The sequence below is a fragment of the Lampris incognitus genome, chromosome 11, assembly GCF_029633865.1.
Source record: "Lampris incognitus isolate fLamInc1 chromosome 11, fLamInc1.hap2, whole genome shotgun sequence".
NCBI classification, from domain to species: Eukaryota; Metazoa; Chordata; class Actinopteri; order Lampriformes; family Lampridae; genus Lampris; species Lampris incognitus.
The window spans coordinates 16,012,500-16,038,402 of NC_079221.1; the positions used below are offsets into that span (position 1 = coordinate 16,012,500).

The 25,903-nt window shown below is 43.2% G+C and overlaps 1 protein-coding gene across 1 annotated transcript in view; it reads right to left on the reverse strand.

Annotated features, from left to right (window-relative positions):
- The window catches only part of mpp4a (MAGUK p55 scaffold protein 4a), a 32,960-nt gene extending 8,198 nt beyond the window's left edge, over nucleotides 1–24,762 (reverse strand). The window contains exons 1-11 of the mRNA XM_056289903.1: nucleotides 24,714–24,762; nucleotides 24,368–24,489; nucleotides 22,171–22,248; nucleotides 17,353–17,436; nucleotides 9,475–9,606; nucleotides 2,739–2,820; nucleotides 2,448–2,533; nucleotides 1,968–2,039; nucleotides 1,217–1,413; nucleotides 901–959; nucleotides 407–424 (exon numbers count right to left, since the gene is read on the reverse strand). Coding sequence (XP_056145878.1) covers nucleotides 407–424; nucleotides 901–959; nucleotides 1,217–1,413; nucleotides 1,968–2,039; nucleotides 2,448–2,533; nucleotides 2,739–2,820; nucleotides 9,475–9,606; nucleotides 17,353–17,436; nucleotides 22,171–22,248; nucleotides 24,368–24,489; nucleotides 24,714–24,762 — 979 coding nt within the window. The remainder of the gene's footprint in view (nucleotides 1–406; nucleotides 425–900; nucleotides 960–1,216; nucleotides 1,414–1,967; nucleotides 2,040–2,447; nucleotides 2,534–2,738; nucleotides 2,821–9,474; nucleotides 9,607–17,352; nucleotides 17,437–22,170; nucleotides 22,249–24,367; nucleotides 24,490–24,713) is intronic.
- Nucleotides 24,763–25,903: the final 1,141 nt, after the last annotated feature.

Sequence of the window (25,903 nt, forward strand, 5' to 3'; positions counted from 1 at the left end):
GGTGCAGCAGCGGACTGACATGCTCCCAGCTGTGAACATTTTCTCAGTTAAATAAGGCAAAAACGCTGCCTTATGCACTTTAGCATCTCTTTTACAGAGAAATTACCGGTGCCTACCTTGAAAATTACTACAGAGAAATTATCGGTGCTGCCTTCAAAAGTGTTCTCTGCAGCACCATCATGGTGACATGGACAACATGGTAAACACCAGCCAACAGAGTCAGCAGCTCCTTACCAATGGCCATGGAGTAGGCCTGTGGTAGCAACATGTTTAAAAAAGAAACAACAACGACTGAATTATCTCTCTCTCTCTCTCTCTCTCTCTCTCTCTCTCTCTCTCTCTCTCTCTCTCTCTCTCTCTCTCTCTCTCTCTCTCTCTATGGTTCTAACTCTACTGTCACACTAACCATTGTCAGCTGAAGTCACTGTGGCCAGCGAAGCACATCAGAAAGGGAACAGAAGGTTGTGTTGAGGGATCGTTCCAGTATTAAATACAGTGATATTTAGCATTTTTTTCATCTCAGCCTAACGCCACATTTTAACACACACACACACACACACACACACACACACACACACACACACACACACACACACACACACACACACACACACACACACACACACACACACACACACACACACACACACACACACACACACACAGGAAATGCACCTTCAACTACTTTTGCATGAACGGGAAGTGTTCAAGATCAATCACAACGTTAGTCGAAACTATTTGAACAAGACCAGATGAGTTTGAAGAGAAGATCTCAATTTAGCTCAATCTCGACTGTCCTGGAAATAGCTCAAGTGTATCGAGCTAGCTGTGATTTAGTTTAAACGAGGGTCATATTTGAAAATGTCAGTGGTCTAGAGAACGACAGTAACAGCTGCTTACAGGGTCTGAGGCAGGTGTGGGTCTGGAACGTCTGACACCACCACTGCTCCCTCTGCTTACTGCAGAAAAGAGGAGAGACATACAGGGAGAGGCAGATGCAGCAAGAGAGAGATAGAAATAGACAGAGAGTGAGAGAGAGAGAGAATTTCCAAGACTGTAAAATCTTTACCTAACGTTTATGTGTCACAGTGCTTTTTCTTGGTTGCTCATATGATATACATAATGTACTGCTGTGGCATAGTAGTATGAGACTCCAGTACAAAAATAAAACTGTATAACTAATCTTTTGGAAAAGTATTTTTTTGGCTAACTTTACCTCTTGAGCATGCCAACAGATGGTATGAGACCTGCACAGGATGTAACACTGGGCAGTTTCCTGGCCTGCCACCAGTGACAATCTGTCTGATCAACTATCTCCAGTAGATCCCCTTTGTTGAAGGCCATCCCAGCATCAGGACAGGGGATGGTGGAGTCCTGTAGGGGGCAGTAGTCTACCATTGCCCTCATGAACACCTGTGGAGAGAGGCGTATAAAAAAGTAACGAGAGACAGAGAGAAAGGAACAGACATACTCTACGCAGAGTGAGATGTACAGGCAGAAAGAGAGACAGGAAAAGAAAAAAAACGAGAAAAACAGAGCAGCTGTATGAACTCTATAGGGGACATTATGCTAAGGGACAGACAGACAGACAGACAGACAGACAGACAGACAGATAGATAGACAGACAGACAGACAGACAGATAGATAGATAGATAGATAGATAGATAGATAGATAGATAGATAGATAGATAGATAGATAGATAGATAGATAGATAGATAGATAGATAGATAGATAGATAGATAGATAGATAGATAGATAGATAGATAGATAGATAGATAGATGTTTAAAGTTGCCATAACATTTTCAGTTTCTTTAAACCACTTTTATTGACCAAATATAGAGGCGATGGTGGGAAGGAAGGAAGGAAAGAAGGAAGCAAGGAAGGAAGGAAAGAAGGCGGGAAGGAAGGGAAAAAAAGACATCAAATTGAATCTTATGAAGATGTTTTGTGTGTTGTGATTCTTACCAGTGTCTGGCTGCTGGTGGTCGGTGGTTTGTTTGGGATTACTTTAAACAAGATGGTACCTTGGGAATGGATCTGAAATGAATGGAATAAAATAAAACCACAGTTAAACAGTTTTCACTTCAAATTCTCATTAACATGTCTTGATTAAATTCAATATTGATATCTTAGCAAACAATATAAAGTGCACAATGGAACTATGATCCATCTTCACTGTATCGTAAGCATGGTTTAGTTTATGCTACACTTCCGCCACTCTGCATGCACTCCCTTACCTCTGAGGTTCAAAACGAACTGTCCTCCCCACGGAGACTCTTAAGATGGGCCTTACAAGTCACTTTTGTTACAGTTTTAACCATACTGTACATGTAGGGGCTTAGGGACCCTGTAAATTTTGTTTAACCATGTACATTTACCAACACACACACACACACACACACACACACACACACACACACACACACACACACATACACAACCTACCAGTATCTGGATGACCTGTTCTGGCTCCATACCCTCAACTGAGTTTCCGTTCACCTCCACTAACAGATCACCCGGATAGAGAAGACCTTGGAAACACACACACACACACACACACACACACACACACACACACACAGAGGCACACACACACACAAACTTGTAAGTCATAATTGATGTTTGTTGTTAACATTTAGAGCATCACTTTTTTTTGCATGTATGTACGTATGTATGTATGTTTCTCTCTGTCACACCAACACACACTCACACACAGTGTGTTACAGGGACCCTCACCGCTGCGGTCAGCCAGGCCTCCGTGGATCACCCTAGCAATATAGATCTCTCCTGTTTCCTCATCCTTTTTTATAGTTGCCCCCTGACAGACAGACAGACAGGCAGGCAGGCAGACAGACAGATGGACAGACAGTTACACACCTGGAAATTAAATAAACCTGGGTGCAGATGAAGGAGCAGAATTCAGTACAATGTATAGAGAAAGGCTTGAAGAATTAAAAAAAGAAAAAAGAAACAGAAATGGTGAAGGCGGACACCAGTAGAGATGAAAGATGACATGACTAATTGATGACTGATGGCAGAGAGAGGACACAACAGACAGACAGAGAAGAAGAAAAAAACACAAAGAGACAGATTAAAAATAAGACAGACAAGATAAAAAGAGAAGAAGCTAAACAGAGAGCAAGACTCTAGCATGGAGACAGACAGAAAGACGCACCGATAAGCACACAGACAAAACCAATGGCAAAATGTTGAGGTTCGGATGGTACCTGGATGAACAAAGATAGACTTTAAGGGAAAATCTCTCTCTGTACCTTTAAATCTCTGGCTTTGTCACCTCAGCTGGTGGATCCGCAGTCCGCAAAAAATGTCCTGATAAAAGTGCCGGACGGCAGTACCATATGGCCACAGAGCTCGATTTTTTTTTCTGCCATGGAGTTAGAAGTGATAACAGCCTTGTTTCCAACATTAAAGGCCGGGACCTAGGATGTGTCATAGACCCATGTTTGGTTGGTCATAATCCTCAGTCCTGAATGAACGTACTACTACCCCACACTACAAAAATTCAAAAGCAGAAGTATTTTTTTCTTAACAGTTTATTTCCATTCCAAAGCAGACAGGTAGAGATTTTTAGCCTATTCCTTTTTTCCCTTTTTTGTCTTCTTATTGACTGACAAACAGCCTGTGGTGTTGTGGTCCTTCTGGTCCTCAAGTGCATCATTTTGGTTGTTGAGTCTCACCTGCCCATTACTGCCACCACCATCCAACCTCTGGATGGCACCATAGGCTGAGCCCCTCGTTTTAAGGGCTCTATTTATTTGAGGAGAATAAGATTTCTCAGGAGTTGTGAGGTCATCACCGTAGAAACTGATAGTGCTGGAAGAGGAAGAGGAGGAAGAAGGAGAAGAAGAAGAAGGAGAGGAGGATGAGGAGAGGATTTCAGGGTGAGGTGTAGGGGGCTTGGAATTCAGTTTAGGGGAGACTGAGGAGATCCTGGGTGGAGGTGGGGGAGGAGTGCGTTGTTTCGGCCTACATTGAGGTGATGAGTCTTGGAGCTTGCTCGCTACAACCAGCCCTTGCAGTTTATCTACCACCTCTGCCAGTAGGATGAGCGCCTGGGCATTCTCCTCCATGCTGTCTGACATCACCTTTGTGGCAGCCACCATCTTCTGGCCCAGATGTTGAACATCTTGGTTTTTGTGCTCCTTGCTGTTTGCTCCCCTCTGCACCACAGACCTATAGTCCTCCATGCTGTGTTGTTTAGTCTGCTCCAAACATGGCTGTCGATGGCAACAATGTTGATGATGGTTTGGCTGCTGTTGCTGGCCATTCTCAGGCTGTTTTTGTTGTTGTTGGCCTCCAGTGGGAGAGCAGAGGAGCAGTGTGTGTCCATGCTGAGTTCTATGCTGGGGTTGAGGTCCAAATTGGCATCCATTTTGTCTGCCAATGGTAGAAAGAGTACTAAAACCCTGTTGTCTGGAGGACTGCCAGGTTGCAGGGCTGGAGGGCGCTGTATGGGCTTTAGGAGGCCCCGGCATAGGGCCAGGGGCAGTCTTACCGGGAGTGGGAATGTTTCTAGAGAGCCCTCCTCTGACATGGTAGAGAACAGGCGAGGTTGGCATGCTGAGGCTGTACGCAGGGACCGGGGGTGGAGGGTAGGCATAGTCATCACTATTTTCTTCAAAAGAGGAAACTTCTCTTCCATTGTCTTTGAGCTTCTCTGAAAATGTAACTCCATGGGGGAAAGAAGGAGGAATGGAAAAAGGATGGAAGTAAAGAGGGGAGGAGGATACAGAGGAAATTGAATTTAGAATTGTAAGATAAAAAGAAATAAATGAAGAAAGAAAGAAAGAAAGAAAGGAAGAAAGAAAGAAAGAAAATGATACAGATGAACATAGGAGGGAAATAGGAAAGAGGTGATAAGGAGGTAAGATAGTGGAGGATAGCCAAGTGAAAGAGAAAGAAATTCAAGTTTGAAAACAGATTGGCCATGATGAAAAACAAACTGTCAAGAAAGAGTCAAGAACCATAGGACTTTGTGGGCACAAAAAAATATCATAAAAAAGTCAATCTATACGGGTTAATTTTGGTCTAATGAGCAGTTAAAGCCATGAAAAGAATGATTAATAGACAATGAAAGGTCTGATGGATTTTCTTTCCTCTTATGCTGGTTGGATGGATGGATGTAGGAAAAAATGGATGGGTGGACAGATTGGTTGTTGAATTGACTGCATGATTAATGGGTAAGGAGATTGATGGAGGGATTAATTCCTTCCAGCCCTTGTCTCTGCTCCTGTGTCAGTTGCTGTGTCAGTGGATGAATGAATAGATGAATATTTGATTATTATATTGACTGACAAATGGTTCATCAGTGAATGGACTGACTGACAGATGAACAAGTGACTAAAAGAATAACGAAATGTAAAATGGATCGATGGACCAATATATCCATAGATGGATGGAGGGAAAGATGAGCAACTGAGCAATGAGCTCGTTCAATCCTCTTCTGTCCTCCCTCCTCTTACCGGTATTGGGGGTGGTGCAACAGACGGAGGGAGCTGACTTGTTGAGTCTTTCCTTCCAGAGCTCTGTGGTTTGCCAACAAAAACTGCAACTTCCTGTTGATGCATAACGGGGGAGAAAAGGGGGGCGATGGTTGTCTTTGGGGCGGGGCAAATACATCGCCCCTCCTCTTGTTCCAAGCTCCTCCCCTGACCACGCCCTCCTCCCAGGTACGAGCCTCTCCAAGGTGAGGCGACGAAGACTGTTCCAGCGACTGTGAATCAACCCTCCTTCACCCTCTCTTCGTTCTGTACTTTTTCTTCTAGTTTCTCCATTCTTGGTAAACAGAAGATAAGAAACTTTTTTTTTTTTTTTTTGGCGGGCAGAGGACTGCTGACTTGGATAAAAAAGGGGACATTTTGAATTTGTATTAATTGTTTTGTATGATCACAAGATGCTTTAAAAAAGTGTGCCATTTACCAGTAATAACTCGTTAGTATAATTAGCATCTTATCTGAAACCATTAGGATATACTGGCTTACTAGCTACAAGCATAAGGAGAAGAAAAATAACCAATCAAAATGAATAATGTCCATAGGATCAATTACCTCTTGGAGTTTCCCATAAAAAGATGTACATCGATATATATACATTGAAGACGTAAGAATTAAGATATATCTTTAAAATGTAAATGTCACAGTGCGGTCTACATGTAAAACAAGCTTTTCCATCATGTGCAAAGATTAAATTGGGTGCATCAAGGTTTCTTCAGCGCGAATGTGACCCAGAGGTTTTTTTAGTGGCAGCTATAATAAGGAGCATTCGTAATGTCTATTTTGTGAAGGAAAGCAGCGTCATGGCTCTTTTCCAACTTCCTTTTAGCAAAGTAAGGCGGGACCAGCCTCGATAGAGGGAACAATCAGATTCCTGGACCATAATCCATTGCAATTTCAATATTTGTATATGCCATTCATGCATCAAAGTTTTCTAATAAATTGACTGCACTGACGCACAGCGATGAAGAAGGGACGCATACAGATAAGCACATGCTGTATTATTTCAAGTACTGCTGCTGCAGGATTAATAGTGATGACTTAAGGACATCTGAGAATCATTCCACAAATAATCCCTTATCCTTTCTTTTCCTCGTTTCCTTGCGTGTGAGTGTTTTTATTGTAGGTCTGTAGAGCTTGCTTTGTTGTTTCTTTCTAAACCCTAATCAGGCCACAACTGATAAGATTCTATGACCTTTTTGAAAATTAAATGGGAACCATGGACTGAAGGTGTACTTTCTGTAGGAGATTTCTTCATGAATTTGAAGATTTTTCCAGGTGAACAGCAACATCATTGACTCATGACCTTACGTAGAAAAAGGCGTTTGGATTTCCGTGTAACTTTTCTTTGACCTTCGTGATGTTCTCAAGTGAGGTTGAGGGGAAGGATAGTAGAAAGGTTACATTCTTTAATGTATTTTGGATCTACCCGACGACACCATCTCTGTACAATGTGCATTCATTATGTACGACGTAAAGGGATTTAGAAAAATGACACAGAACTCGTCTAAAGGAACCAGAGGTTAAATAAGGATTGTATGCAGCCTGCAGACAGATGGGCCAGCCTCAGCAGATTTCAGTTGTCCTGCTCTGAGAAATATACTATATATATGACTGTTACTGTATTTTTACATGTAGTAGCAATCTGTTAAAGGATTAGGACACAGATTCTATTCTATTCTACTGACAAACATGTCCAACTAAACACGAAATGTCATACCAGTTCTTTATATACCATACTTTGCTGAGATTATCTAGTACTTACACTCATTTTACACATGTAGAAACCAAAATGTCAAATATATGGAGGACACCATATTAATCATATTTACTTTTTAAAATGAAATGTTGAAGTAAGTGAGAAACCCATCGAATCAAATTCCTGGTATGTGACAACTTACAGTACACGGCCAACGAAACAGATACTTATTCTAATGAAATCAGCATTATTATTTTCCTTTCTATTCTGCTCTATTCTTTATTCTGCAAAGTACATATACTAAGTATATATACATATATGTGTGTGTGTGTGTGTGTTATATATATATATATATGATTCTTTGTTAAAAAAACATTAGCAGCTGATGAGTGCGAGACACACGAAACAGGCCTGTACTGCAACGTATTAAAATATATTTTCCTGTATCCGTGTTGATATATACACTACCGTTCAAAAGTTTGGGATCACATTGAAATGTCCATATTTTTGAAGGAAAAGCACTGTACCTTTCAATGAAGATAACTTTAAACTAGTCTTAACTTTAAAGAAATACACTCTATACATTGCTAATGTGGTAAATGACTATTCTAGCTGCAAATGTCTGGTTTTTGGTGCAATATCTACATAGGTGTATAGAGGCCCATTTCAAGCAACTATCACTCCAGTGTTCTAATGGTACAATGTGTTTGCTCATTGGCTCAGAAGGCTAATTGATGATTAGAAAACCCTTGTGCAATCATGTTCACACATCTGAAAACAGTTTAGCTCGTTACAGAAGCTACAAAACTGACCTTCCTTTGAGCAGATTGAGTTTCTGGAGCATCACATTTGTGGGGTCAATTAAACGCTCAAAATGGCCAGAAAAAGAGAACTTTCATCTGAAACTCGACAGTCTATTCTTGTTCTTAGAAATGAAGGCTATTCCATGCGAGAAATTGCTAAGAAATTGAAGATTTCCTACACCGGTGTGTACTACTCCCTTCAGAGGACAGCACAAACAGGCTCTACCCAGAGTAGAAAAAGAAGTGGGAGGCCGCGTTGCACAACTGAGCAAGAAGATAAGTACATTAGAGTCTCTAGTTTGAGAAACAGACGCCTCACAGGTCCCCAACTGGCATCTTCATTAAATAGTACCCGCAAAACACCAGTGTCAACATCTACAGTGAAGAGGCGGCTGCGGGATTCTGGGCTTCAGGGCAGAGTGGCAAAGAAAAAGCCATATCTGAGACTGACCAATAAAAGAAAAAGATTAAGATGGGCAAAAGAACACAGACATTGGACAGAGGAAGACTGGAAAAAAGTGTTGTGGACGGATGAATCCAAGTTTGAGGTGTTTGGATCACAAAGAAGAACGTTTGTGAGACGCAGAACAAATGAAAAGATGCTGGAAGAATGCCTGACGCCATCTGTTAAGCATGGTGGAGGTAATGTGATGGTCTGGGGTTGCTTTGGTGCTGGTAAGGTGGGAGATTTGTACAGGGTAAAAGGGATTCTGAATAAGGAAGGCTATCACTCCATTTTGCAACGCCATGCCATACCCAGTGGACAGCGCTTGATTGGAGCCAATTTAATCCTACAACAGGACAATGACCCTAAACACACCTCCAAATTGTGCAAGAACTATTTAGAGCAGAAGCAGGCAGCTGGTATTTTATCGGTAATGGAGTGGCCAGCGCAGTCACCAGATCTGAACCCTATTGAGCTGTTGTGGGAGCAGCTTGACCGTATGGTACGCAAGAAGTGCCCATCCAACCAATCCAACTTGTGGGAGCTGCTTCTGGAAGCGTGGGGTACAATTTCTCCAGATTACCTCAACAAATTAACAGCTAGAATGCCAAAGGTCTGCAATGCTGTAATTGCTGCAAATGGAGGATTCTTTGACGAAAGCAAAGTTTGATGTAAAAAAAATCTTATTTCAAATACAAATCATTATTTCTAACCTTGTCAATGTCTTGACTCTATTTTCTATTCATTTCACAACATATGGTGGTGAATAAGTGTGACTTTTCATGGAAAACACAAAATTGTTTGGGTGATCCCAAACTTTTGAACGGTAGTGTATATATATATATATATATATATATATATATAATCCAGTGAGTCAAGTAAATTCTTTATGAGACAGTACAAGCCTGTATAAGTACCTAAGTATTCCTGATATTCTATTTGCATCCACCATGCTGTAGTATGCAGTCTTATCTGGAAAAGGAATAAGGAGAAGCAGAGGTGCCTGTCTTACCAGCGGCTGATTGTTTTTGACTAAACAGACAATTCTCATGGCCTCCTCATCCTCAGGTAAGCTGTCCGGCAGAGCAGGTAAGACAGGTCCATAGTCTGACTGGGCGACACTGTCATGGGATGACAGAAGGGCCTGAGAGAGAGAGAGAGAGAGAGAGAGAGAGAGAGAGAGAGAGAGAGAGAGAGAGAGAGAGAGAGAGAGAGAGAGAGATTGCTAGGTAGATAAATTAAAACAGACAAACCGAAAAAAATGGGATAAGACCAGTCAAGACAGCGGCACGGTGGCCCAGTGGTTAGCGCTGCTGCCTCACAGCAAGAAGGTCCTGGATTCAAACCCCGAGGTTTTCCAACCTTGGGGGTCATCCCAGGTTGTCCTCTGTGTGGAGTTTGCATGTTCTCCCCATGTCTGCGGTGGGTTTTCTCCGGGTGCTCCGGTTTCCTCCCACCATCAAAAAGACATGCATGTTAGGATTTATATGCCTGTCTGTGTCCCTGACCGAGGCAATGGAAAGAAGAACTGGAGTTGGTCCCCGGGTGCTGCAGCCTCCCACTGCTGCTAGCTACACAGCTAGGATGTGTTAAATGCAGAGAAAGAATTGTCCCACGGGGATTAACATAGTAGTAAAAAAAAGATAGACAGACAGACAGATAGGTGGCCAATAAGAGAGACATACACAGACAGGAAGAGGCCCTAAATGGGCTGTGTAGCATGCATTTTCAACCCCTACTAATGGGATTAATACATTTACATTTTTGAATGAATATAAACACATGATTATTCTAAAAGAGTTTACAATGATATCAGAATAAGTTTTGAATGACTTCCTAGTGTTAAAGTGGGTGTATTGTCATGCTTTTGCGTTAATTCATTGATTCTTTGTTTCTCTATGTTAATTTGGCAATTGACCTCTCAGCTCTTTAAACTCACCCCATCACATCGTTATAATCATGAAAATGTACATGCAAACAAATGTCCTTTTGACATTTAAATGCTATTTAAGATGATATCTTATCAACAAATATTCAAATCATAAAGACTTTTTTATCGTTCACTTTAATGGTTGCTGCTGTCAGGTAGGACACAGGAAACATGATGCGGCACATCTTCAACATAGTGGCAAAATGTGGAAGAACTGGGCAGGTAGAGGTAAATTTGAAAAAGGAGTCATATTGTGGCTAGAGAGTGAGCTGATATAATAAAACAAGTTTGTAAAAAAAAAGACCTTTACCAACAAATACTATAAAACCAAAATGATGATAATTAGGATTTTTACAGTCAGGGACTCGTCATCAGCCAATCTTTTGACAGCTTAAAGGCTGAATAAAGTAGTCATACAGTTTTTCCTCAGAGAAAGTACTTGGATTCTGTCAGTACGCTACTTGTGCTGCATTAATCAAGACCAACATATTTCTTTCGTTTATCATTTGTATATATTTGGTCAATTTAGTGATGTTTGGTCATAATGAGGATGTCTGCCTAATCATTTTGTTACTGTACCTATCTTGTCATGTGCCACTGGAGCTTGGTTTGGCCCCTTAGCTTCTGATATTAGTGCTCATGTGAATGCTGTGTTGATTTGCTGCGTTGGCGGTTTTCTTTTGGTCTAACTTGGTGATGCACAGCTGCGAAAAACGTGTTTTCACAAACCTGTTACTTGTTTGATGTGTACATTCATTTTATAAGGAACCTCATCTTTATATAAACAAATAATTTCTGACATCCTTTATCTCATCTTCCCCTTTCTCCTTATGTATCCTACCCTTTTTACCAAGCCTTTAAATGCCTATAGGCACAGGGGCGAAAAAGCCAACAGTTTATAGCCCCATAGGACTATGGAGTAATGTGATATTGTGAATGTTCAGATAATGACTAGCGAAAAGACAGATAACTACAGAGACATCCAGGTAAACAGACTGAAAGTCAGAGAAAGGGACAAACCAGTAGAGAGGCTAAATCAGGTTTGTAGTCTTACTGGGTGACAGAGTCATGAGTACTATTTCATATAGGCTTCGCCCTCTTAGGCTATCGCTAGTGGGTTATCCCTCACACGCCCACGCAGCACTGAACAAAATTTAGTCCACGTCCACCTGTAGTGTGGGCCCCACTTACTGTTGCTACTCATGTATAAATTGTCTTGGAGTATTCTGAAAAGCATTATATAAATAAAATGTATTATTATTATCATTATTATTATTACAATTTGAATCAAGACTGCACAGTTGGCTCCCATTTACCATCAGCTACCACTACAAACACTTAAAGAAACAAAAGAGCGAGAAGATGAACACCTTAAGGTAAGTAAATAATGTCTTCGTTAGAGTGGCATCCAAGTTTGTCCGGTGTAACAAACTGGATATATCATGGGCTTCAACCTGCACAGCTGCTGTGAATCATCCCTGGGACAGGAGCATGCCAGCCTGGCTCTCCCACCTCAGGTGTCATGCCTGTATTGTGCTTGCCTTCTCCAGGGCAAAAAGCAGTGAAGAGCGGATGCTTTCGCTGCTGCGGCCAAGGATGTATGGTCAATATGGGTCCCACTTGATGGACCAGAGTCGGACGTCTCCAACCCCTCCATCCATGGATCATCATGTGGGTTGCCCCTAGCTCCCCTTGTGATGGAGGAGCTTGAGCTTGGTGGCAGCTCACTGGGTGCACACCCAGGGGACCTTCAAATCAAAATCAAATCAAATCAATTTTATTTGTATAGCCCAATATCACAAATTACAAATTTGCCTCAGTGGGCTTAACAGCAAAGCAACATCCTGTCCTTAGACCCTCTCATCGGATAAGGAAAAACTCCCTAAAAAACCCCTTTAACAGGGAGAAAAAATAGGAAGAAACCTCAGGGAGAGCAACAGAGGAGGGATCTCTCTCCCAAGACGGACAGCGTGCAATGGATGTTGTGTTCACGCAATTTACATAATACAACATTGAAAGAGGATAACAGAATTGTAATGGACATAAAATTTATGAAGAACATGATGCACAGGATGCCAAGCAGTGTCCACATGCCAACGGAGCAGTCCAGGACCCAAGCCACGTGACCAGCATCATCATGTACTAAGAAAAACTTAGGTGAGGAGTGGAAGGGCAGGCAGCATCCAAATGGCAGCCACCATCACCATGGAGACCTAGGAGGAGAACCGACCGCACATGCATGCAAGAGAGACTCACATGACACCATTCAAACACAGAGAAAGAGAAAGGAGAAGACATCATTCAGAGAGAGAGAAAAGACATGTTAGAGAAGTCATTAGCCATAATCAATTAAGTCATCAATTCGTCATAATCTATACTCGATAATCTCGTCGGCAGAAGATTGGTTGGTAAATTCAAACCAACCCGCCATCCAGTACAGGTTGTGAAGCACTCAACCCAAAGGCAACTAGTTGTAAACTAAGGCAAAAAGATGAGTTTTAAGTTTGGATTTAAAGGACTCAACAGACTCCGATTGTCTGATGGCAGCAGGCAGTTTATTCCACAAAAATGGAGCCCGATAGGAAAAGGCCCTGCCACCAGCTGACTTCTTTTTAACTTTGGGTACACACAGGAGCCCTGTATTTTGAGAACGAAGTGCTCGAGATGGCATGTAAGGTTTAAGGAGATCAGACAGGTAGGATGGAGCAAGCCCATTTAGGATTTTATAAGTCAGCAGAAGCACCTTGTATTCTGATCTAACATGGATAGGAAGCCAATGAAGGGAGTCAAGAATTGGTGTAATATGGTCAAATTTCCTAGTTTTAGTTAGGATTCTAGCAGCAGCATTCTGAACCATGTGAAGACTTTTAGTACTAGAATGTGGCAGACCTGAGAACAGAACATTACAGTAATCAAGTCTGGATGAAACAAATGCATGTATTAGAATCTCTGCATCAGCCATGGAGAGAAAAGACCAAATTTTAGATATGTTACGTAAATGAAAAAAGGCAGTCTTGGTGATTTCTTTAATGTGCTTATCAAAGGAAAGGCTGGGATCAAACGTAACACCAAGATTTTTGGCTGCCACACTTTGTGAAACCACAGAGTTGTCGACTGTTGTCATTGCTTGATCAAATTGGTGTCTATGTCTAGCAGGGCCAATGACTAACATCTCGGTTTTATCTGAATTTAAAAGCAGAAAGTTAAGTGACATCCAGTTTTTCACAGTAGCCAAGCAGGCCTCTAAGTTAGTGATTTGAGTATGATCATCAGCCCTTATAGGCACATACAGCTGAGTATCGTCAGCATAGCAATGGAAATTTATTCCGTAACTGCGTATAATTTGGCCAAGAGGTGTAATGTAAAGAGAGAAAAGTAGAGGGCCAAGTACTGAGCCCTGTGGCAAACCATGTTTAATGTCAGAAAATTTTGATATAATATTATTATAGCAGACACAAATGTGTTCTTCCAGATAAGTAGGACTTAAGCCAAGAGAGAGCTAAGCCAGAGACACCAAAATTACAATTTAATCTATCCAAAAGTATACAGTGATCAATGGTGTCAAAGGCTGCACTGAGGTCCAGTTGTAGAAGCACAGAAGTGGAATCAGAGTCGATAGCCAGTAGAAGATCATTTACCACTCTGGTCAGAGCAGTTTCAGTGGAGTGACAGGGCCTGAAAGCCGACTGAAAAGGTTCATATAGATCGTTTTCTTTTATATGGGTCAAAAGTTGTTGATACACAACTCTCTCTAGTACTTTAGAGAAGAATAGAAGATTAGAGACTGGCCGATAGTTATTAAGAGACCCTGGATCAAGGTGCGGTTTTTTAAGTAGAGGTTTAACCACAGCTGTCTTAAAACTGCTGGGAACAATGCCAGTAGTAAGAGATAAATTAACGATGTCTAGCATTGTAGGTCCAAGAAAAGGCCAGAGGTCTTTAAAACGTTTTGGTGGTAAGGGATCAAGTAGGCAAGCAGTTGGTTTAGAAGCTGACACGAACTTAGTCAAGGTATCAAGTGAGATAGTCTCAAAAGCTGTAATAACTGGAACTGACAGTGACTCATTGTGTAGATATGAATTTAGTATGACAGGATCTGCAGGAGTAGATGGAGTTGAAGAACTAATTTTATTTAAGATCTCCTCAACCTTATTGCAGAAAAAAATCTAGAAATTCATGGGCTGTGAATGGTGAGCAGCTAATAGACGACTGCTTTTTAGTAAGTTTAGATACAGTGTCAAAGAGAAATCTTTGACATATAGATAGCTCCACCTTAGCTGTCCTGCCGGCGATAGGTGACCTTCTGCGGAATCTCCTGGAGATCATCAAGAAAGCAGCCACCAACAAAAAGCTCACTGTGCTGTTGGTGCAGGTGGCCGCTCCCCCGGATGAGATGTGCGGGGATTTTCCCCTGTACCAGGCTGCCAGGATGATACCGTGTGGCCTCATTTTCTTGCCATCAGAAAATACCAAGAGGTGGGGGCAATGGAGCCTAGGAGTCTGAGAGCGCCTGTCTCCACTTACGTCCCCATCACCAAGGTGGAGGGATTCATGGAGCATGGCTTCCCTCCTGTTCAGGCAGGCTAACATGCTGGCAGCATGAAGGCCAATCCCACCTTCCTCCAAAGACCAACTGACTGCCCACCTTTTGGACTGGGCTCATCAGTGTGCCTTCCAGGCATCAGTTATTTGTTATTTCCTAGGGCTGAAAAAGACAGGAGTGAGACCCATTCTTAATCTGTCTCTGTTCAGAAGCTGGAATATGTTCACCAGTGTAACTAGTTCACATCCATAGACCCAAAAGACGTGTATTTCCACATCTCCATCATCCCAAAACACGGGAAATTCCTGCAGTTCTCATTTCTGGGGGTACAGTATCAGTACAACCATCTGCCATTGGGTTACTCCATGGCTCCACGCACTTTTTTCAAATGTGTGGAGATGGCCCTGGAGCTGTTACGCAGGAATGGTATGGGAGTTTTATTTTATCTGGATGACCTGCTCTTACTGGCTCACTCGAGGGAGGAAGCCACCTTGCAGATGAAACCTGTATCGCATCTGTCAAGCCTGGGCTTTGCAGTAAGGTGGGAAAAGAACTGCCCTCTCCCCTCCCAGCTTGTCATCTATCTGGGAGTGGAATTTAACTCAGCCAGCATGAAAGCATGGCTCTCACAGCAGAGAGTAGAGGCACTGAAGGCTCTTCCCTGCTGTGGCCCAAGATGCTCCTATCTGCCTTCCCATCAGTCACTCTGATCCCTCGGCTCTTGGGCCGAGTGCAGGAAAAGCAGCTGTCAGCGATCCTGATAGCCCCGGAGTGCATGGACGCGTCACAGTTCCCAAATCTGCAGCAGCTAATATCAACCCACCTGTGGGAACTCCTGCGGTGCGGGGATGCTCTCTTACAGGCAGAGGGTGCAAGCAATCAGGAATTATCCAATGGTGGGCTAGCATTTGTGGGTTTGGCCACTGAATGGGAATGCTTAGAGAAGCTGGGCCTCACCCAGGATGTTGTACGTACTATTCAGAGCACAAGGCCCACATCTATAAGAGCACAGCCAAATGGATGGCATTCCAGTGTTGGTATGTAGAGAGGAGCCTAGAGTCCACTGTGTGTTCCCTGCCTCACGTGCTTTCATTCCTGCAACTGCTGGTGGACAGGAATTTGGCTTTCAGCACCATTGAAACATATCCTGCTGTTATTTCATTCTGCCACAAAGGTTTCAGTGATAGATTGGTATTTAGCCATCCACCAGTGAAACGCTTCCTGAAAGGCATACAGCGACACTGACCAGTGTTATACTCCCTAACCCCTCAGTGGGATTTAGCACTGGTTTTATGCACGCAGGTGCCGCTTAAGTTCTTGTCAGCCAAACAGCTCTGCTCTTGGCACTGACGTCTGCAAAGAGAGTTAGCGATTTATCTGCTCTCTCTGTGGCTCTATCATGTCTCAGGATGTAGTGCACTACAGAGAGCAATCTCAGGGGCTTCCTCTGTCTGCACACCACCAGAGTAATTTCATCTTCCATGGCTTTGCATGGAGGAATGTCAGTGGAAGACATTTGCACTGTGGCTTCTTGGTCTTCCCTCCCTGTTCTCCCCTGTTCTTTCATTCATTTTTATTTCTGGGATGTCTGCCATTTTTCTATGACTCTCTGAACTGAGTGTTTTGTCAGAATGATTGATATCGGTGGATTTGGTTGTGTGCTCTCCCTCTTGCTTGACAGCGCAGGGAGAGCTGCCCCCCCCCCCCACTCTACTCCTTGCTGGACTGTTACGGTGCATAACCTGCATCTCAGCTATCTCACAGCAGTAGGCTTTATTTGTTCCTAACCCTCATCCCCTCATAGAGAATATTAGATATTCTGCTATGCTGTGCCTTTGGGTGCAAATAGGTTTCTGTGAAGCACCATTACGCATGACAAAATGGCTGGGCATGGAAAGACTTTGTTTTGTTTGAAGTAGGTGTGTGTTTGTGCTTGTGATACTGGACAGACCCAGTGTGGCATAGATTATATCCTGCTTTGCCCTTATTCCACTAGCTACAGCCTTAGAGGGTGAAACCTATACGAAATAGAACATTAATTATGTACTGTAACTCCAGATTCTGAGTATAGGTGCAGTCCATGTTCTGGACCCCTCTGGCTCCGTGAATAGCTGAAGATAAAAACTGTTTGTTGGGAGCCGATTGTACGGTCTCGATTCAGTTCATACATGAGTTGCAACTGTAAGTGGGACTCAATTTGCAGGTGGGCATGGACTTGAGTTTTTTCAGTAATGTGCATGCATGCTAGGGATAAAACAACTAGCGATAGCTTTGGAGGGCTGTGCCTATTACTCATAGAATCTGGAGTTTAAGTGCATAACTAATGTTATGAACATCGCCTTGGGAGATAGACAGGTAAAGCAACAGAGCAGATACAGAAAGACTGAGATTAACAGAGAACAGTTTGTAAACAATACCTGCATATGTGGTGATCTAAGTATATTGTAAAGTTCTCTGGCATCAGCTGATGGATTGGGAAGTGTCCTCATCACAGCCATAATCTGGGAGAAACAGACAGATAGAGTCACATAACAGATGTTTTATTGAATGCACCAATCTAGTGAAAAAACATGATATTCCAAGCTCTGTGGTTTCTGAGAAATTTGAAGTTTATGTTATTGTGATTAAAAATCAAAACTTGGTGTTTCAAATATATTTTTGAATGTATAGGTAAAAATTCAGTTAAAATAAAGCTCCCAAAGAGGGAACATGACTGCATGAGTGGGTATGTTTAATTGGAAAACAATTCACTCTAAGGGAGATACTGCAGCCCCTTGCAGTGCTCGTTTTGTGAGTTACAATAGGAAAAATGCCAACACTTTATTCATAGTTAATTATCTTTGAATCTTGCAAAGCTCATCATATACTATATTGGCTTTTGTAACAAGCATTGGTACTGAGCCTATATAAGTTGTGTATTTACTAACATCTGTTCACCCAGCCATCAAGTATGCACAAGCCAGTGCATTCTTAGTGCTGGTCTCAAACCCGGATAAATGGGAGGGTTGCATCAGGAAGAGCATCCGGCATAAAACCTTTGCCAAATTAAATATATGGATCATAAATCAGATTTCCATACTGGATCGGTCGAGGCCCAGGTTACCAACGACTGCCACCGCTACTGTTGGCCAGCAGGGTGCCGGTGGAAACTATGCTACTGTTGGGCGGCGGAGAAGGAGAAGGGGAAGGCATGTCCAGAGGCAGCAGGACAGGAGGAAGAGTAGGAATATAGAGGTGAGAGTCTGAACTTTGAATGTTGGCACTATGACTGGTAAAGGGAGAGAATAAGGGTGATGGGCAGAGCTGTAGTAACTACAGAGGTAATTGCTTTGAGAGTGTCGACGTATAACAAGTATAGGGAAATATAGAGAAGTATAGAGAAGGTCAGAACGAGTTATTGTGTCTCTGTGGATTTAGAGAAAGCATATGACAGACAGGGTGCCAAGAGAGGAGGTGTGGTATTGTATGAAGAAGGCAGGAGTGGCAGAGAAGTATGTAGGAGTGGTGCAGGATATGTATGAGGGCAGTGTGACAGTGGTGAGGTGTGCGGTAGGAATGACAGATGGGTTCAAGGTGGAGTGGGGTTTACATCAAGGATCAGCTCTGAGCCCTTTCTTTTTGCAATGGAGATAGACAGGTTGACAGACAAAATCAGGCAGGAGTCTCAGTGGACTATGATGTTTGCGGATGACATTGTGATCTGTAGTGAGAGTAGGGTGCAGGTTGAGGAGAGCCTGGAGAGGTGGAGGTATGCACTGGAGAGAAGAGAAATGAAAGTCAGTTGGAGCAAGACAGACTACATATGCGTGAACCAGAGGGAAGACAGTGGAATGGTGAGGATGCAAGTAGTAAATGTGGCGAAGATGGTTGAGTTTAAATAATTGGGGTCAACTGTTCTAAGTAACGGGCAGTGCGGAAGAGAGGTGAAGAAGAGAGTGCAGGCATGGTGGAGTGGGTGGAGAAGAGTGTCAGGAGGGATTTGCATTAGAAGGTTATCAGCAAGAGTTAAAGGGAAGGTTTACAAGATGGTAGTGAGACCAGCTATGTATGGTTTGGAGACAGTGGTGCTAACAAAAAGACAGAAGGCGGAGCTGGGAGAGTCAAAGATGCTAAGATTTTCATTGGGAGTGATGAAGAAGGACAGTTTTAGGAATTAGTATATTAGAGGGACAGCTCAGGTTGGATGGTTTGGAGACTAAGCAAGAGAGGTAAGATTGAGATGGTTTGGACATGTGTGGAGCAGAGATGCTGGGTATATTGGCAGAATGATTCTGAAGATGGAGCTGCCAGGCAAGAGGGAGAGGAAGGCCAAAGAGGAGGTTTATGGATTTGGTGAGGGAGGACATGCAGGTGGTTGGCATGACAGATGAAGATGCAGAGTACAGGAAGAGATGAAAATGGATGATCTGCTTTGGCGACCCCTAATGGGAGCAGCTGAAAAAAGTAGAAGAAGAAGATTTGCTATTGTCTGTTCTTTTATCTAGGTTACCACCATAGAACCCCACTACAAGTCTGTGGTTTGTCATATTGATATTTCAATATATCAAGATCCATCTTTTTATAAATGTTTTGTAGTGAATTCGGGGGGCAGCCGGGAACCGAACCCAGATCTCCCGCACCACAGGCGACTATGTTAACCAGTCGACTAGAGAGTCCGACCCATTAGCCAAGGGCTAGCGAGTCTACTCATTCATGCTCATTACACATCCCCGCGCTTCAGCATACCAGCTCCCTCATGCTTCTGGGCGCACGTGCTTCTGATGGCCTCACGGTCTCACCATCCCGCTTCTGACACCAATGTAGCAAATTCGGGGGGTAGCCAGGAACCGCCGCAGCCTTGACTTGAATCCGATGGTTGCCCGTGGTGCGGGAGACCCGCATTCGCGTCCCGGCTGCGGCGGTTCCTGGCTACCCCCTGAATTCGCTACAGTATCAAAGCTAAACATGTGTTAGATGCACTGTTTTTACAATGCACATGCGCTTCCCTTCCAGTCTTTAACTTGACCATTTACTCTTTATCAAAAAAGTATGTGAAAAAAGTACACAATGCCACACTTCCTGAGAGTGTGGCTAGATGTGGTAAAATTTGTGCATAAAATATATTTATTCACTAGCAAACACTAGCATAGCACACTAGCACTAGCCTACACTAGCAAAAATGTGTCTAGTTGATTCATTTCACATTCACAGTCAATATGTTTTCTAAGCCATTTTTGAATAAATCAGTGTCACTGGAATGGGTCTTTAATCTCAATCAGTTATCCAACAGGATTTCCACTATCTCACGGAAGTACTTGGTTTTAACTTTGTTGTGGGTGGGAGCGGGTGGTCAAAAATAAACTGCCAGGATTTAGCTAGTGCTAACCAGAAGGATGGAGTCAACCAGTGAAGTCTAAAAGACGATCAAAGTGGGTCATTACAATACAAAAGCAAAGTAAGGCATGTCTGACATTTGGAAAATGTGTCATTTGTTACCAACAAAAATGGAAATGAACTGGACTTTGGCAGTTGCAACAAATGTGCAAAAGTATTGATCTGCAATGGGCACAAATGTGGCACCAGTGGATTGAGGTGACATACCTACTCCGTTCTCCCGGATCAAAGTATGAACTGTCCTTCAAACATAAGCACTTCTGCCTGCACACATTAAACAAGATACTATCAACAAATATTTGAGACATTTGGCTATAGGACTTCATCGTAGGGAAAGGCTTTGTTGACACGTTTTCAAAGTAGCCGCTAAATATGACAAATTTGATGTAAAAGATGTAATTATGGACTAGAACGTACTTTTGCTATGTTATTAATGACAGGTATCCATCTCTTTAATACTTCACTGCAGTGGCAGCTGGTGCTAACAACTTTTGGGGGGGGGGGGTTATAGGCTACATTGTCCTTCTTAATAACTCTGTGACTGTGTGGACATTAAAGCAGCTGTCAGGTGTGCTGTGCCAAGGTAAATTGCACCCCTCCTCCCCTAAAAAATTGTGAGTACCAGCTGCCACTGCTTCAATGTAAAATAACATGTTTATTGTGCGGGCATGAATGGTCAGAATGTTTGCAGGTGTGGGCAGGAGTGGACACACACATTGCGGGTTTGGGCGGGAGTGGATACACACATTGCGGGTGTGGGTGGGAGTGGATACACACATTGCGGGTTTGGGCGGGAGTGGATACACACATTGCAGGTGTGGGTGGGAGTGTAACACACACATTGCAGGAGTGGGCGGTAATAGTGAGAAATCCAGCAGAAGCAGGATTAAGAAAACAGCCCCGCGCAGGGCTCTACTATAAACCTTAACAGGACTATGCACTGCAAGCTCTATTGTGTTGTCCCTGTGTCTTGTGGTGTTTTATTTGTAAATGTATGCTCTTTTCAGCATCACCCTGCCTCAATATCCATAGCTTCACATATTTAAACTTGAGAGATCTTCTGCACAGTCCTGTACTACTTGCCATTGGAAACCATCCAGGACAAGCACTGTCTTCTAATGGTGACCACCAATTACATCCAACGTCTTCCAATCTGAGCTTGGTAGTACAATCACAGTCCAGTGCTCTTGTCCCTTGCACAACCTCACTGAAGTAGTGGGGGAAGAATTTGGGTCCATCTATGATTCTCCAAGCATGTTTATATGTGTATGTGTATGTGTATGGAGGCCAGTGCGTACTTGTGTATGTGTAACTGTATCTCTATCCATTTATTTGTTCCTGTGTGTTTGCATGTATCGGTCCATGTGCCTATTTGACAGAATGTGTGTCCAAATGTGAAAACCTGCGTTGTCTGTGCATGTGTGTTTCATCTGTGTGCGCACCTGTTTTGTATGTGTAGTGACCTACTTTAGGCAGGGGAGACATTCACCATGTTGATTAGAGACTGTCCCTTTAAGACGGCGGGTTCAGGGGTTAGCAGAAGGGGATTGTGGGTAGACGCGAAGTTGAGAATTGGGTGACTGTGAGCTAGCATTTCGACCAGGCCCACATTTATGATTGTGAACTGTGCACTTTAAGTTTTGTCGAGGAAATAATCTACCCTGCGGCTGTGTGGTCAAAAGGAGAAGTCGCCTCGTCTCCCTTCTGTCATCCTCTGCAATGTGTCCTAATCTTGGTTGACAGTCTTTAGCCATGAGCAGTGAGAGGGACTCTGTGTGTGTGTGTGTGTGTGTGTGTGTGTGTGTGTGTGTGTGTGTGTGTGTGTGTGTGTGTGTGTGTGTGTGTGTGTGTGTGTGTAGAACCTCGTGTGACAGTCCTGAGGCGTAAGGCAGAAAAGGGCTGGGTGATAGTCTCTGGAACTGTAGCAGGCACTCATAAACCTAGGGAAAACAGCAAAAAATCAACTATTACCCAGATGTCCTGTTTTCAAAGTATAGGTCAGAACACCGAAGAGGATCATGGGATTGATAAATAATGCGGCCGCAAATTAAATAAGATAGTTCTTAGTCCATAACCTTCCTAAAGTTGTCTGAGCATGCATGCCCTTTTTGAGCACCCTGCTGTTTCACAGTACATTTCCAAACCTGGGAGCGGACCGGTACAGTCTTGGACCACGTCCACACAACATGCAAGCACAGACACATTTCACAGATCACATATACTTGCCATTCCTCCTGACTATTTTCAAAAGCATGCCAGTGTTTTAGATTGTCTGAATGTGTTTTTCCTGACTTCCGGGCAGCTGTTGGTTCCCGTTCATTTTCAGTGCGGTATGAAAATCAGCACGCAGAGACTCGGAACTTGCTTAAGATAGGTAATCCATCACAGTGAACGCTGGTCCGCTGGTCCATTAAGCTACTTTCTGTTGTTTTGTTGTTTCGGTGGGGCTGTCAAACTTTTTGAAAACAGTCTGAAAATGGTAGTGTGGACAGAAAACTTTGAAACCATTTCTGACATAAACACGGCATTTCCCAGTTTCTCCATAATAGTGTGGACACGGTGGCCATCTTTCCTCTGCTGGCCTCTCAACACCTCCGCCAGAGCGTTTGAGGGCCGAGTCGACTTCTCTCCTTCCCGGCATCCCAGCCCATGTCAGTTTAAATCTCATTTCTTCAGGTGCTATTCCCCTCTCCCGAATGACTCTCGCCCCCATCACATCCCCTCTTCCTTCTTTACTCAGTCTCATTGGCTCTCATTAAAAAAGCAGCCTATCTGCTTTCCTTTCTCTGTCAGTCTTCTCGCAGTAATGTTGTCAGAATACTGTGGCTTTGACCAGCGCTTCATTTGTAAACCAAGACCTGGAGTAGTGAAGTCCCCCTGATAGTACAAGACCTCCTGGCTCAGATTTGCTGGAATGCATAACACACACCAGCTTTTTGTATTTTCATTGTTGTTGTTTTAGCAGCAGCTGTTAACCTACTCTGACATGTGGATACACTTATTGGCATTCGGATCGACATACAGTACAGCAATCAGTGATAAAGAATAGCATCATAATTTCCGTTAGGTCATTCGCTTCAGTGTGTCACTCTCAGCCAACTAGACGTTGTGTTAGAAGGCAGCCGATGGGCGCAGCATCAATTTCACCACTAGAGCACTGCACACTTTTTATTAGGCAGGCAACATTGTGTATGACGTAGCGCTGCATCCACTACAGGTCTGATCATGTGGCCCAGTCAGCACATATGGGGAGGGGAAAACAAACAAGTAGTAAAAAAGGAAGGTTTTATTTTGAATTTTTTCCTGATCCCCCCCGTTTTGTTTTCTTCCAATTGCACTTGGCCAATTCCTCCACTCTTCCGAGCCGTCCCGGTCGCTGCTCCACCCCCTCTGCCGATCCGGGGAGGGCTATATACAACCACATGCCTCCTCCGATACATGTGGAGTCGCCAGCCGCTTCTTTTCACCGGACAGTGAGGAGTTTCGCCAGGGGGACGTAGCGCGTGGAAGGATTACACTATTTCCACCCAGTCCCCCCTGCGAACAGGCGGCCCGACCGACCAAACCCAGCACCGGGGCACTCGACCACACTGGAGTTCGCACGGGGTTTCGAACCGGCGATCCCTGTGTTGGTAGACAACGGAATAGACCGCCACGCCACCCGGACGCCCTTTCATGTTGAATTTGGATAGCATAGGATTTACATGACACAGGTCAGTTAGCTCATACGACACCAGATCCACACAAATAATTCCCGGAACACAAATCTGAGAACAGGATCCGGCTCAAATTAATCTCTGGCTTTGACTTTGACCCCTTCTCTGGTGGTTTCTTGTAAATCTAGTGATCCAGCAGCTGAATCCTATTCTATGCATGTTAACAGTCTGTGAGTCCGGCCATATAACAGCATCAGCTAAATGACCAAAATGTAAACAAGATTTTTTTCAGAGGAGAGTATAAATATATAATGTATAATTTTGTTTTCCCATTTTTCCACCAACCATCACTACCATCACCATGCAAACACACACAAATCCACAAACACACATTAGTGTTTACCTTCAGCAGAGAGTGAAGCCATGGGGCGCTCAGTAGCTCATGGAGCAGCTCAGCTCCATTGACATCTCTGCCGATGGCTCTACGGACCTCCTTTAACACAGTGGACAGTGCCTCACTTAGGCCTGGAGGCAGGCAGGCAGGCACGCGCATACACACACACACACACACACACACACACACACACACACACACACACACACACACAAATTAACACTCAAACACACACACAGACATTAAAAAAGATGAAATGGATTAGGGCACAAAAAAATGAGCACCAGATCGCAAATGTGAGTGAGTTTGCATGCATGTGTATTTACAACGACGTGTGTTTGCATGATGATCTTACCATCGTTGCATGAGGAGCTGGCCTCCATAGCATTTCTCATGGTGATCATCTAGGCAACCGATCACTGGAAGGCAAATGATAATGATAATGTACTGGGAAAAAGCAAAGGCACTTTATTATATATTCGTACAGTTTATGGTAACGATATACAAATTTATAGGAAACAGTGTGTGTGACTGAGGTGGTCTGAACCAGGATTACTCTATGTAATTGTCAAGAGTCTCAGTCAGTGAGTTTACACTAACATAGTCCCAATCTGCTGGCATTAGAATGTCACATTTGGCAAGCCTCTCTCATTTAATCCTCTACTCAGGCGAGATGGCCAAAAAGTTATTTACAGAAGTGGCCTGGGGGTGTAGTTACCAATCTAATCTCATTTTATCCTGGGTAATATACCCAACAGACGTGCCTTAAGTAATTAAAGACAGAGGATTTAATGTATAGCTGGGGTGGTGATGGAGTGAGTACTGAGACCATCCTTCAAATCCAAGGTTAAAGGTTAATCAAAGGAGTCAACGCTTTCGTATCAGCAAGAATGCGTGCCACTCAGGTAACCTTGTTTTTCATACTCCACTGTTCCCTACGGAGGGGGAAAGACTCTAAACTCAATGTCAATTTCCCCAACAGGGCTCAAATAAACATCAAGAAATATCCTAGGACCAATGTTTTAAGTATTGCTTTGACTAATTTTATTGTTGATCAACTTTATGCAGACATACGTTTGTTGAAAAGGTACACAGAATAGGTTTCCATAAACAAATACTGTCGTACTCCATGATATGGATCTTGGCACTACCACTTTCAGGGTTAGCAGGTTCATAATCAGTGAAGCTCAACCGGTAGAGCAAAAACTCTCACTGGGCCATGCCACCTATGCAAACCATGTATTGTATCGTAATTTGACCAGTGGTCGCACAACTGTACTTGTTATTCTTTGCAGGTTGCATGGATAAAACTTTTAGACATCACTGCAAAAGCTGGTGATTACAACAAGGAAAACTTCAGACACTCTGGCACCTCCCCACATAATTACCCAAGTTGTTTTTCTACTTTGGGTTTGACTTGTGTAGAATGTTAATGCTGACAAGATATGAAAGCTATAATGTGATTTATACAGCATTTGAAGCTGTACAATAATTTGATTTCTGATGTTTTTGAACGCAGGAGTGATAGAGACCTCCACTCTGAAT